Source organism: Lynx canadensis, chromosome B4, assembly GCF_007474595.2.
Source record: "Lynx canadensis isolate LIC74 chromosome B4, mLynCan4.pri.v2, whole genome shotgun sequence".
Taxonomy (NCBI): Eukaryota; Metazoa; Chordata; class Mammalia; order Carnivora; family Felidae; genus Lynx; species Lynx canadensis.
In genome coordinates this window covers 24380085-24395131 of record NC_044309.1, presented here as the reverse complement: position 1 = coordinate 24395131, position 15047 = coordinate 24380085, and the positions used below count along the sequence as shown (strand labels likewise).

General features: G+C 38.0%; 1 protein-coding gene across 1 annotated transcript in view; it reads right to left on the bottom strand.

Moving 5' to 3' along the window:
- Positions 1–15047, bottom strand: part of LOC115517974 (amyloid beta precursor protein binding family B member 1 interacting protein) — a 98213-nt gene that overhangs the window by 57730 nt on the left and 25436 nt on the right. Inside the window, exon 2 of the mRNA XM_030321130.1 lies at positions 1254–1325. Within this exon, the coding sequence (XP_030176990.1) occupies positions 1254–1325 (72 nt within the window). The remainder of the gene's footprint in view (positions 1–1253; positions 1326–15047) is intronic.

Genomic DNA, 15047 nt, shown 5'->3' with positions numbered 1-15047 from the left:
GTTAATTGGATTTGGTAAATAATATCCTGTTCATGTCTTAGATGTCTGAAGGAAATGAATCATTATACATTTGAGAATAAAACAATGGAATATCCTCAATTATAAGTAGAAACAAAAAAAGACCATTAATTAAGAAGTTAAAAAAATTAACCCAAGCAAGTTAGTATTAAGGATAAAGTGTAAGGAAAAGTGACTGCAGCCCCAGAATTCATTCTGAAAAACAGAATAAGCAAAACTGTGGAGAAGAGAGGAAGTTGATTGATTAAACAATGGGGCAAATACCAGAACAAAGGAAAGTACAAAAAATTTCATCAATGAGCTCCTTCACCATGACTAAGAAGTCTAACATCACAATTAGGGTAGCTGATTAATCTTTGCTCAGGACATAATTACCATGCTATTCAAAGAAATCAGAAGTAGTTCTCTAACAAAATATTAATACATACATGTGTGATAAAACAGGCTTCCAGTTAGAGAGAAGGAAAAAAAGAAAGGTAATTGATTTCCAGAAGGAGTTCCCTTTATCCTAGGAAAGTCACTCAAAGCCCAAAATGAAATAAAGAATGTAGCATGTTCTCTACGTGTCTGGTGTGGCCTGTGAATGATTTTAGGTGGTATACAGAAATGCAATGAAAATTTAAATTATTGGGTATCCCCTTTGGATGTTTGAGAAAAAATCAAGTTAGAACATCTACTTGAGACAGAGTTTAATTTGAAAAACCAATTAATGACAAACATTAAGAAAATAATAGGACAGTGGGTTGCAGCATGACAAAAATCATGAAAGTGATATGTGAATGACTGAAGATTGAGAACATTGCTCTGTACTCACTAACCTTAAAAATCATATGCTTCAGTGTGTATTTCATCAGATGTTGTATAATGGTGACTTTCTAATTCTTCATTCCTTTTCAATGTTTAATTGGAACTTCACTATATTTTTTATTTTTTTTAATGTTTATTTATTTTTGAGACAGAGGGAGACAGAGCGTGAGTGGGGGAGGGGCACAGAGAGAGGGAGACACAGAATCCGAAACAGGCTCCAGGCTCCGAACCGTCAGCACAGAGCCCAACGCGGGACTCGAACCCACAGACCGCGAGATCATGACCCGAGCCGAAGTCAGCCGCTCAACCGACTGAGCCTCCCAGGTGCCCCCAGTTGTTCTTTTTTTAAAGATAGCCCTCTCATCGTATTAAAATCAAATACTGTAAACCCATCTTTTACTAATTTCAAGTTAAAAAGAGGATCTTACCTGGGTCAGGAGATCCATCTCTCCCAGCAAATTGCTGAACATTTGGTCTATATCTTCATTTGACTCACCCATCTGAAAAACAGAAAAAAAAATGCAGATATAAGCAATCTAATAAAAGCCTGGTCCCTGGATAATTGTCTCATCTCTTTATTTCCCCAAGAGCTGTATCCATGGACAAGTCAAAAAGAGAAGGCTATGGAGAGAAAGGTTCCTTTCAGCCCGAAATTCCATCCCTGACCTCTCTCCAATCTGCTTGGTCCAAGACTCAACCAAGCCCTCGGCACTTTGTCAGAGCGACAATTAGACTCTATTTTCTCAGACTAAACTAGTCTCCATGGGTCCAAGTGGACAAAGTGGGTAGCTAAAAAATCGGGATGGCCAGGAAGGGCAAGGAAGGGGACTTCAGTTAAAACAAGAGATGGCCACGAGACCATGGAACTAGCACATTCCTAAGTAGCAGACACAACTGAAAGAATCATGCATGTACATGCATGTAGGCAGGGAGGCATATATTTGAATCCAAGGAAGCCATTCAGTAAATGCTTGGGGTCAGACCACGCAAGGTAAGGAGGTGTGGGTCTGTGTGTAAAAGTCTGAGTCAGGGAGGATGCAAACACAGCATCAGTGAACAGAGATGGGATAACAAAGAGGGAAGATCTCATTTTAGGTAGGTTGTTGGGCTGTATTTATCACAGTCTGAGAGGGAAAGACTGCTGCAGGCAGGTCCTGCCTCTGGTTGGGGAGGGGAGCAATACCAGGATCCACTCACAGGTGGTTTCAATCCCTCCCAGTTGCTTCCAAAACATTTGAACCACACCCTCCCTTCTTTAAATTACCTATAACATGGAGAAAAGAAAGTATGTCAACAAAGTACTCACACACTGTCCTCTCAAACAATTCATCTGGTATTCAAAATCTTGTGATGGATGATTCATTTATTACTTTAATTTTTAAATGTTTATTTATTTTTCAGAGAGAGAGAGACAGAGAGGGAGACACAGAATCCAAAGCAGGCTTCAGGCTCTGAGCTGTCAGCACAGAGCCCGATGCAGGGCTCAAACCCACAAACCAGAAGACCATGACCTAAGCCAAAGTTGGATGCTTAACTGAGTGAGCCACTGAGGCATCCCCATTTATTACTTTAATAAGAGGAAATTAGCAGGATAAACAACAAAATTCCAGAAATACCCATGTGTATTTATTTTCATCAGGATATTATGCAGTACAATGTGACAAAATAAAAAAATCCTTCAGATGAATTATTATTAACAGGGAAAGTGAGGAGTGTTAAGAGTATCGTGGTGAACATTTCATAACATATATAATTGTCAAATCACTATCTAGTACACCTGACACCGATATGCAAACTATATTTTTATTTTAAAAAGAGTGTTAGCATTAATACATTTTAAATCTTTCATAAGAGAAAAATAATCCACTCAGAGTAGAAAAAATAAATTTATTTGCTGATCTGAAAAGTGCCTTCCAGTGTTACAAAAAAACTCATAGAAAACAAAGATGATATTAATAAAAAGAACACTGCCATTAATGATTTCTCTTAAATCATTAAATTTGGAAAAACACTAAAATGATGAAGATAAAGTTTTGGAAACAAATGTGACAATGATGAATCAGAAAAACCTATTGAGCCCAAAGACCTTAGTTTCTCAGCCTGTAGACACCACCCATACATAGCGGGCTAAGGACATGTCAGAGTGAATCACACACCTAAGATGGAAATAACTCAAAACAACAGCATTCTCATGACCTCTGCTGAAACTCTTCCTGTGTTCATCTGGTAAAAATCTTTCCCCCTGCCCTTTCATTCCTTTTTCCTAGAGTCTGTTGGTATTGGATTATTAAAAGGAGTCAACCTCAAAATCAGGCTGTAAATCTGCTATTGAATGAATCACAGTTTAAAAGAGTTTGTAACCTTGGTGAAAATAATGAGACATTTGAGTTAAGGGCCTTTTTAACATAAATTTGGACTGGAGAGGCTGGGTGGCTCAGTCAGTTAAGCATTGGACTCTTGGTTTCAGCTCAGGTTATGATCTCACAATTTGTGAGTTTGCACCCTGCAATGGGCTCTGCACTGACAGGTATGGTGCCTGCCTGGGATTCTCTCTCTCTCCCTACTCTCTGCTGGTCTCTCTCAAAATAAATGAACTTAAAAACATAAAGAAAACATAAATTTGGATTAATCTGCAAGTTCAACCATCTTACATATTTACCCTCCCTACTAGAAAACCTTATTTTTGGCATAGACAGAATAAGAGTTACAGGGATATATATGTATGTATATAGTGTATACACATACGCACACATCTAAGCACATGAAAAAATAGGGCTGCATCTATCTGGATCTGTGGTATCCTCCAAAGGTCAAAATCAAGATTAAAAAGACAGAGAGCCAAAGAGAGAAAGAGAACACCCAGCCCTGATAGCTCAGAATGTTATTTGGGTCAGCAGTCCAAAAGAGCAGGGGTGGAGCAGCCTTACTGAGGCAACGGATTGCAAAACAAGCAATGTGCACATCATGATTGGGTGGAATTAACATCTTTTTGTGAGTATGTAATTTTTGAGTTCCTTTTGGGGCTGGGGAAGAATGACAAACTGTTGATTAAGAAAAACTGGAATAATACTTTACCAAATAGATTTGTTTTGATTTTTTTTTTTTCATGGAAGGAAGGGAGTAGCTAGAAGAGGGGTGGGTCATTGAGGTTGCACACTCAGACTGAAATTCTACGTTAGAGAATCCCTGAATGACAACAGAATTTCCCATAATGCTCAGTATTTCCTTAAGGCTCAAATTTCTAAGCTTCAGTTTTTATCCTCAAGTAGTTTCTCTTCTCCATGTATATAAATTTTTTTTAATGTTTATTTTTGTGAGACAGAGAGAGAGAGAGGCACAGAGAGAGGGAGACAGAGAATCTGAAGCAGGTTTTGCACTGTCAGTGGGCTTGAACCCATGAACTGTGAGATCATGACCTGAGTCAAAGTTGGACACTCAACCGACTGAGCTACCCAGGTGTCCCTGTTCTCCATGTATATAAATCTCATAGATAACATTCAAATATACATATCTGAAAATCTATCCACACAATGGATTAACAATTCCAGCCATAATTTTGGGCCTAGATCAGGACAGATCTTACTTTATCTGTCAGAGTAGTTTGCCTCAAAATAGCCCATCCAGTATCTTACGGGCACTTCTATCATTATTGCCCTTCTGGTGCATTCTCATCCCACATGCCCTAACTTGGCTAATAGTCATTATTCACTTATTAGTCCGATTTAGAAACCTTGGCCTAGTCCTTGACTCCTCTCATTCTTCCATCTAATAGTAAAAAAAAAGGAAAAAAAGAAAAAAAAATCCTGTTGGTTTTTTCCAGTAGAGCCCTCTCCTTTCCTTCATCCTCACTATCAAGCCATGGTTCAGCCCCTCATCAGCTCATCCCACCTCCAGCTTCCTAGATCCCCTGCTCAAGCCTCACTACTATCACTGCAAATTGGATGAATCTGAAATGCAGATTTGAGTGTGTCACTCTTTTGCTTAAAACCATGCCATGGTGATCATGATGAAGTAAGTGCAAAGAGTTCAGGTCTCAGCCTATCTTTCAAAGTCCTTCATAGCAGCCCTTGACATTGTCTGAAGAGGCTTTAAAAAATTCTCTTTGCCTTTGTATATGCTTCCCTATCCCTGTATCCTTCATAAAATCCTAGTTATTCAAAATCCAGCTCTCATGTCAACACTTCAATGGTGTCTTCATAGCCAGCTGGTAACCATATCTGTAAATCCTGGCCCCAACAACAACCTTGATAAGGTATTTCACCTTCTTAGGTTTGTTTCCTTGTCTGTAAAATAAAAGGAATAACGTGATTCATAGGATTGTTGACATTTTGCCAGATACTATATGGTTCTTGGCATAAGCACTCAGTAATAGCATTTACCATAGTGAATTATGCTCTTTTTTTAAAAAAAAAAATGTTTTATTTATTTATTTTGAGAGAGAGACCGAGTGAGTAGGGGAAGTGCAGAAAGAGAGGGAGAGACAGAATCCCAAGCAGGCCCCATACCCAGTATGGAGCCAGAAAAGAGATTCAGTCCCATGTGAGATCACAACCTGAACTGATATCAAGAGTTGGATGTTTAACCGACTGAGCCACCCAGGCTTCCCAAATCATGCTTTTTTGTTACTGTGTTTGAACGTGTTTCCAGACTGGGAGCTGTTATTAAGTAAGGATCAGATCTCATTCATCTTTGTGTTTAAAAATGCTTTGGGGGCACCTGGATGGGCCAGTTGGTTAAATCTCCAACTCGATTTCCGATCAGGTCATGATTCTTCATAGTTCATGAGATCGAGCCGAGTCGGGCTCCACATGCTAACCGTGCGGATCCTGCTTGGGATTCTCTCTCTCCCTCGCTCTCTGCCCCTCCCCCACTCGTGTGTGCGTGTATGTGTGTGCGTGCACACACGTTGTCTCTCTCTCTGTCTCTCAAAATGAACAAATAAACTTAAATGCTTTGTTGAAAGCCTAGAGAGAATAAATAACCTCCCAGCCTAGTGGGAAGAAGTGAGCTAAGGCTGAGGTCTCCGACCACACAGAAAACTCTATTAATCCAGCTTCTATGCCCAGACGTGGATCCTGCTGCATTGCACTCAGACATGCGACATTCCAGGGCTGGACAGTCCTTGGGAGGTCACTAAGTCCCAGGATTCCTTTAACTATCAAGACATTTAAACAGAAAGTCTGCTTCTAAAGCTGCTGTCACAGCTGTAGGATTGTGGAACCCCACTCACTAGAGCAACAGTTCACTTTTTTTAGTGCTAAATGAATGAAAACTGAAATTTATACCGATAAACTCTATTGGTAAACACAAAGGTTTCATTGGGGCTTATATATATTTAGGCCTCAATCAGTTTTCATGCTCACAATTTTTGCTGCTTTGAGAAAAATCTAATAGCTATCAGGCAATTTGGGTGACATTATCAATGGCATTCTTTCCTATCTAATTAAATTTGAAGTCAGTTAATGTTTCAAGCAGTAGGTAAATTAACCAGTATTTAATAAGGAAAAACAAGTTATGTCTTCTATCTTAATTATTTATTTATTCACATTATATATCTAATTAATTTTAACCATATAAACATAGATTTATACCATAATTCTGAATGAAAATGTAACAGCTTAATTATATATAATATATCAGGTTATCTCTTAGCACTTTAACATATAATTAATATATATGTGTTTTGCTATTTACATATAATTATCTGCTTCTGGATTGCACTGGGTTTCAAAATAGAGAATAAATAATGTGTATGTGTGTATTTGATGATGCTATATTTTTTATTTTTCATGTATTTAAATGTGAATTTGCTAATCTGTAAAATAAAAATGAGCACACATATGAACATGTTCAAGTACTCCCCTCATATATGTTATACTCTCTTGCTGTGAAATGAGTTTTGAGCATAATAGTATTAAAGGGGTTATTTGATATATTTAAAACTAAAAGATTTACTCATTATATATACAATTTTGAATATTAAACAAAATTGATAATAATACATTTACAAGCATTTTTCATAAAATTGTACCTTTCACAAAAAGTAGTTTTAAAAAAAAGCCTTAAAAAGGTCTTTAAAAAAGTGCTCCTAACAACTTCTGTATAAAATCAAAAGGTTAAGATTTTTTTCCTTGTGATTATCAGTTCTTGGCTTTACAGAAATGATGTACACGGTGGCAGTCAGCATCAGTGAAGAACCTTGTGTTATACACATTTTTTATAAGGTGCTTTTGTCAAATGCCTGCTTTCTTGTAAGCACCAGATCAAGGTATAAATTTGTAGATGGGTCTAATTTGAATGCTTACAAAGCTCACCTTTTCAGCTATGCTCTTAGCTACGTCTAATCTTTACATGAATTTAGATACTGGTACCAAAAACAGAATGAAAGAATATCTTTTAGTAAAATTAAAATAATAAAATAACTAGGGATGAATAAAAAATTACTTTCCAATCATTAAAATGAATCGATTAAGTTCAGACAAGTTAGAATTGGTCTCCAAAATTCCACCAGAACAGATGCTTTCTCTCTCTGTTCTGTGCATGGCTGTGGGTTGAGAGAGAGACGAATCTCCCTGTTCCTTCACCTGCATGATGATCACAACTATTCACACACAATTAGGTGTTCTCCCTCTGTGCCACAAATTGTTCTTGTGCTTTACATGTACTGACTGATTAGATCCATCCTCACAACCACCCTGATAGGACACTTTTATTTTCCCTATTTTATAGATGAGGAAACTAAGGCTCCTAGATGTTAAGTAACTTGCCCGAGGCTACACCATTCAAGTCAGTCAAGAAGCATTTATTGACCCCAGACACTGTCAACAAACATCTGGAAGAGTTTTCCACAACAGTATTTCTCTTCGTCTATGTGTCAAGGATTAAATATCCAGACTTTATCTACTTACTGTATGTCTTCTTATTTTGAAGACAGTTAAAAATGTTTGCATCTTTGCATTGAGGTTGTAATTTTTTAACTTTACATGTTATCTTGGGTTTCTTTGTGCAGGTAAGCAATGCTTTGAGTCTACAGCTAGATTACCAGAGCCTAAATATAACTAGAATTAATAAGAAAAAAGAGTTGAAAAATTAGAGGCTCTCTGTCCATATGAATTGGCTTTGGTATTTTTTTTATTATTTAAAAAATTTTTTTTAATGTTTATTTATTTGAGAGAGAGAGACAGAATGTGAGGAGGGGAGGGGCAGAGAGAGAGAGGCAGACACAGAATCCTAAGCAGGCTCCAGGCTCTGAGCTGTCAGCACAGAGCCCAACACGGGGCTCAAACTCACAAACCATGAGATCAACGACCTGAGGTGAAGCTGGACACCCAACCAACTGACCCACCCAGGCGTCCCTGGTATTTTTATTACTTTTAAATTAAAAAGAAAAATAGCAGGCCATGTTCCTTTTTTTCCCAAGTAAAAAAATCAGCCCACACAATTACAGATATCAAAAAAGAGAAAATTAAAAAAAAATTCTGTTAATTACAGGGATCACACTTAGTATGGAATAAGGAGTGTAGAATCCAGAAGATCCCAAATGCTGGTGGGAACTATGACGTGACTAGTGTACAGTATAATTGGAAAATAATTGACAATATTGAATTTTACCTGATTCCTTCAGTGCAGTTTTTTTTACAAAATGCAATGAAAGCACTTATCAAGAGGAAGTGGTTCACGGAACAACATAGCACATGGTTAAAGGTTCTTGCAATGTTTGGGGGAGGGGGGAAGCTGAAGCTTCTGTGTAACATAAAACAGGAAACAGAAGCATCTCTAAATTACACATAATATCAAATAACACTCAACAAACATCTAAGATGAAGAAATCTCTCAGTCAACTTAATAGGCTTTATACAGTACACCTGAATAAGTGAAAATTTTAAGCAATAAGCTAACAGTTACTAAGTTAATAGGATAATCACTATGATCACATGAACAATACAAACCAAACACAACGATCATTCACAAAGGAAATTCTTGTGCATGTCGGGGATATGCATATATATGGTAATGCAAAAGGAACAGTCAAGACAATAGGATTCTTTGGTAAGCAATACTGTGATGGCAAGAGTTCAGTGGAAAAAACATCTGTAAATGAAAAAGGAAACATGAAATGATGTGATTTATTTCAATAATTTAAAAACCACTATGGAGGTGCTTTGAAAAACCTTAGAATTTGTCACAGTATACACGCACACATACACAGAACATGAGATGGGCTACCATATTTTTTTAAAGTATGATTTTTAAATGTATTTATTTCCAAATTGCTTTGCTTTTGAGTGAATGCAGGGTGGAGAAAGGCAGGGTGCTGCATTATGCTAAGTTAAGTTCCAGGGTAGGTGAAAAGTGAGATGGCTGTAAAAACCCAAAAATATTCAATAGGATAAGAAGTAAACAGCATGTGACAAGGGAAACAAACTCGTATGAACTCAATATTTTCACTTCCATCTGTCCAGATGGCTTTTCTGTATCTTGGGGAGACAAATTGTAGACTATTTTTTACTTGGATATACATAGGCTGGAAGGGGAATTTTAAAATCTCGAGATTTTTCTCAAGTTGTCTTTTAATCCTATTTTGAGTATCCATATAAGGAATGGGGATCTGCTTTTGTATTTGGGATCCACTGTGACATCAAACTAAAGTAACAACATAATTTAGGTTTTTTTAAGAGACAAAAATAGAAAATATTCACTAATTTGTAGATAAAAACAATGGATATTAATTTTCATACCGAAAACGCCTGTGAATATTTCTCTATATTCACCATCTCCTACTTATCTGGATTTTCTCCTAAATCTATCCCGCCGTGGCTGAATGTTTGTGTCCCTCTAAAATTTATATGTTGAAATCTAATCCCCAATGTGATGGTGTTTGGAGGTGGGGACTTTGGGAGGTAATTAGGTCGTGAGGGTGGAGTCCTCATGTTGGGATTAGCACCCTTGTAAGAAAAGACACAAGAAAGCTTATTTCCTCTCTCTGCTTTTTGCCATGTGAGGATACCAGAAGATGGCCATCTGCAAACCAGGAAGAGGGCTCTCCTCAGACACCAGGTCTGCTGTTGCCTTGATCTTGGACTACCTGGGTCCAGAATTATGAGAAATAAATGTTTGTTGTTTAACCCACCTAGTTGCTGGTATTTTTGTTACAGCAGCCCAAACTGACAAAGACATATCCCAACAAGGACTTTCATGTTGCTAAATCCAATGGTTAACTCTTAGCATCTTAAACAGTATTTATCATCATTCATTGATCACTCTCTCTTAGAAATATTCTTTTCATTTGGCTTTCATAAAAGCTTTCCTTCCTGCTTTGCCTACTAACAGAGGACGACTGACTTGAAGCTAATAAAGCTTAAGCTTCAGGGCTCCTCATTTGTAAGTCCCTTGTAAGACTGTATTTCTCTTCCAGCACCCCAGCAGCATGGAACACAGTTATGGTGGGAGATCATCCTTGTCATGGTTCCAGGGCTTAGAATGGGGCCAATGGGTGCCAGCACTACCTCCAGTTCACTTGGACTCCAGCAAAAGCTGGATCCTTAGTAGATCTCATGGACTATGGACCCCATTGGTTCCGAGGAGAAGATGTGATGGAGACATTGTTCTGCTCTGCTCCTTGCATGGGGTCACCTTGACTGAGGCTTCCTGGCCACCTTATATTATCTCCAGGACTAGCCTAGCAGTTGGGAGGTAGCAAGAACTGATGGCTGTATGGTCCTGGCTGAGCTGAACCAGCTGCTTCCTAGGCCACTGGGAGCCATGGGGTGCCATGCCATATCTAGTGACAGCAAATACCTCAATTCTCTGAGGTCTTTCTCCTGAGTAAGACACAGTGTCAGAGTAAGAAACCACAGAGGAAGTTACAGATGAGGCCTTACCACAGACAGCTATGAGACCAAGATATACTTTTTCTAAACTATCAAAAATAAAATTAATTTTGTGCAACCATGCTGGAGGAAAGACTAAATTGTCTATTACCTCTATAGAAAATTATATTTCAGATTCATCCTCATACAGACAGGTGATCAAAAACCATGCAGGTAAAAATGTATCAGGCAGATAATTAGTAATAATAAAAATAAGTGTTGCTTTCTGGATTTTGTTATGTTTGTGGTATGTGTTTTTAAAAAATTGGTAATTTGTTGAGATTTACTATCTCTAAATAAATATTTTCTTGTTAATTTTTTATTCATAATTTTGTATTCTGTTTTCTAAAGACAGTCTCCCCCAAATTGTATGATATTTAGGCCCCAGAGATCCTGGAACTGTCCTTGCCCACATCACTGGCTTCTTATTTGAGCCTCCTACATTAGTTTCTTCTCCTCTCCCTGATCTAGTTTTCCTCTTGGCCTCCATCTACAACTATTCCCTAGGTGACATCATGCTGCCTTAGGCTTTAAATATCATATACATGCTGCCAACTCCCCAAGTGTATCTCCAACCCAAACTTCTCTCTTACTTCACACATTCAACTAGTACTTAGCACCGCCCCGCCCCCTGCCTCTCTGATTTTATCTCCTTTAACTCTCCACTCACACCAGCCTACAGCTGTTCCTTGAACACTGTAGGCACGCATTTGTGCATGTGCTTCTCTGTCTGGAACACCTGTTCCTCACTTACTTAAGTGGCTTGCTGTCCACTGCTGTTAGGTTTTTGCTTAAATGTTCCCTCCTTACTGAGGCCTTCCCCGACCTGTTTCAAAATCAACTCTCTTGCACAACTCCTGTTTTCCCTGCTTATATAGTCTCTCTGGTAGGCAGAGAGAACATAAGCTATATGAGGTCAGGGATTTGACTGATTTTGCTTACCACTGGATTCCAGCAAGTAGGCCAATGTAGATACATGATAGTGAATATTTGTTCAGTGAATGGATGAATACAATTTTTTAAATTAAAATGTAATACATTCATATATTCATTTAGGCTTCATGAGGTCAGGGTTTACCTTTATACTTCTAGCGCTAAGCACAGTGCCTGCCTTGGTCATGGAAGACCTTCAAAAGCATTTGCTAAATAAATTAATGATTTAAGAGAGAGCAGCAGAGGAGAAAAGAAGCTAGGGGGAAAGACAGATTTAAAAAAGGAAAATGATTCTACAACCACTGCCCTACTGGATGGCAAGAATAAATAGTGGATGTTGACACCAATGGATGAAAGATGGCTGGGGAATGATACTGACTCAGAGTAGCTCCCTACTCTGCTAAGTCAAGTTCCAGGGTAGGTGAGATGGCCGAGTAAGACTCCAAAATGCAAGACAGTAAGTAACAAAGATGTTACTTAACCCTTTCAAAGGCTGTAATTTTAAATGTAGAAATTGGATGGACCCAACTTTAACCAAATGATCAAACTTAGGATCATCATTGATTGGACAACCTGACACCACTGCTCCTGATGTGATGCACTGAGGACATGGTATCACCATTATAATGCTGCTGCTAACAGGCTGAGTCTAGTCAAGAGGAATCAATCAGACAAATCCAAATTAAGGACATTCTGCAAAACAACAAACAACTGGTTTGGACTCTTCAAAGAAAAAAGATATTACAGGGATAATAAAGAAAACTTGAATATGGACTATGTTTCAGAAAATGTATTAAATCAATTAAATTTCCCATGTGATAATTATATCATGATTGCGTAAGACAAGGTCTTTGTTCTTAAGAGAAAGTGAAAAAAAATAGAGCAAATACAATAAAATGTAAATAATTAGTGAATCTGAATGAAGGGAATATGGATGTCCATTGCACTATTCTTGCTTTTTGCTGTTGAAGTTTTGAAGGTTTTCAAAATGAAAAGCTGGGGGGAAAAAAAGATCCAGTCTTTTAAGCTAGACAGACCTGAGTTTAGAAACACAAGGCAAAACAAAACAAAACAAAACAAAACAAAACAAAAATAGAAAGAGGAACAAGGGAGAATAAAAAGTAGAGGCAGGCAAAGACAATATAAAAGAAAAAAAAATCTATCCTGTGAACTGATACCATCATCTAATTCTCAAAAAACCCATGTGGTGGTAAATATTTCTCCCATTTTCACAGATGAAGAGCATGTGGTCAGGAGTTTGAGATCACACAGAAACATAGGTGGAAAATACACTTAGACTCTCACAATGCATCCTCCAAGAGATGACACACATTCAAACACACACAGAGAAATGTAACTCTGTAGTGTGGATTACTTCATGATTTAGTTACCTTAAATCTTAAACACAATACTTACTTATGTACTGTCTGTTAAAGTTTTGTATTTTTATATCCTAAGCATGTATATCAATCACCTACTTTTTTTTTTTTAAGTAGGCTTCATGCCCAATGCAGGACTTGAACTCACAACCCTGAGATCAAGGCCCAGGATCAAGAATCGAATGCTCCACTGACTGAGCCACCCAGGCACCCCACCTTTCTTCATTTAGAAATAAAAGTTCTAGATATTTTCATATTATTATTCGGATGAGCTATTTCTACAATTCATTGCCAAGGTTCTCAGATTATAATTTTCAAAGTGAAAAGACACTGAAATGGCAGATAATGCACTATGAAGGATTGCCTTTTAGGTACCAGATGCCTACCTATTAAAAGTTTCTATTAGAATTCAAGAGAAGTTGTTTAACTTCCAACAGTACTTAAGATAATAAAGAAAAATGAATCTTTGTATTTAACCAAATAAGAAATATAGAAAAATTCACAACCTTCTTTGATAAACCTAAAAGTTATACTGTGAACTCTAAAGGTTTTAAGGAACATTGTATGGCCTTGGGTAATGAACAGCTGGGTGTCCTGGCATGCTCTGCACATCTTAACATCTTTAGATTCTCCATTTTTTTTTTATTTATTTTTTTTTTTAAATTTTTTTTTTTCAACGTTTATTTATTTTTGGGACAGAGAGAGACAGAGCATGAACGGGGGAGGGGCAGAGAGAGAGGGAGACACAGAATCGGAAACAGGCTCCAGGCTCTGAGCCATCAGCCCAGAGCCTGACGCGGGGCTCGAACCCACGGACCGCGAGATCGTGACCTGGCTGAAGTCGGACGCTTAACCGACTGCGCCACCCAGGCGCCCCTAGATTCTCCATTTTAAGAAGTTTTATTTGTAATACTAACAAGAAATGATATGTAATTCTATCAATCACTTTGTGCTCTTAGGTCTTAAAATTTTCCTGAACATTTAATGCAGCATCTTCCCACCTCCAAAAAGAAAACATTAATGAGTTAATCAATGAAATATGACAGTAACGTTGAATGTTCTCAAGATGAGAACTGAAAAATGACCTTTGGCTTTAATACATAAAAGTAACTGGTTATCTCTGGAGCATTGAGGGCTTCCAGAAGTGACTGGGAAACAGAGATAGCAACACAGACAACAGCACTTACACATGCTGCCTTCTCTATCATTGAGAATTCTTCTGAAGTCACTTTCATGGCTCCAAGTATCTTCCATGTGGATGTGCTGCACCATCATTTAATCAGTTCCCTATTGTTGGAAATTTACAGTTTGCTCTTCTTTTCAAAGATACGATGCTATGAGCCAGATGTCTGCATTTGCAGAAAAATTATATGCAGCATGGCTGAACAATAAAACTGGAGATATCAACCAATTCTTGACTTTCTGTGGGGTGAGGAATTTTCCATTTCTGTGTCGTGGTCAATATTCTGCACCTGTCACTAAGATATCCCCAAAGATTGGGGCTCTTGGTAATGATAAGGGTCAAGTGTGGTAAACTCTGCATTAATAAGCTCAAGCAGTGTGTGCCCCACTATGTCATTTATTTCTCGCTGTTTAGAACTATTTGCGGTCATTTCTGTGACTGCTGGTGTGTGCAAAACCTACTAGGGTGATACATGCCATGGAAAAAATTTACATCAGAAAAATCTGAGGTATATTTAAGATTTTTCAGTGACAACCCAGTTTTAATTATTTTCCTGAGTTTCTCATTAAAATTTCTGTCTTCTTCAAAAATGCTACTGACGATACTTTTCACTCTATTTTATTTTTTTTAATTTTTTAATGTTTATTTATTTTTGAGACAGAGAGAGACAGAGCATGAACGGGGGAGGGTCAGAGAGAGAGGGAGACACAGAATCTGAAACAGGCTCCAGGCTCTGAGCGGTCAGCACAGAGCCCGACGTGGGGCTTGAACTCATGGACCGCGAGATCATGACCTGAGCTGAAGTTGGCCGCTTAACCGACTGAGCCACCCAGGTGCCCCTTCACTCTATTTTAAAGA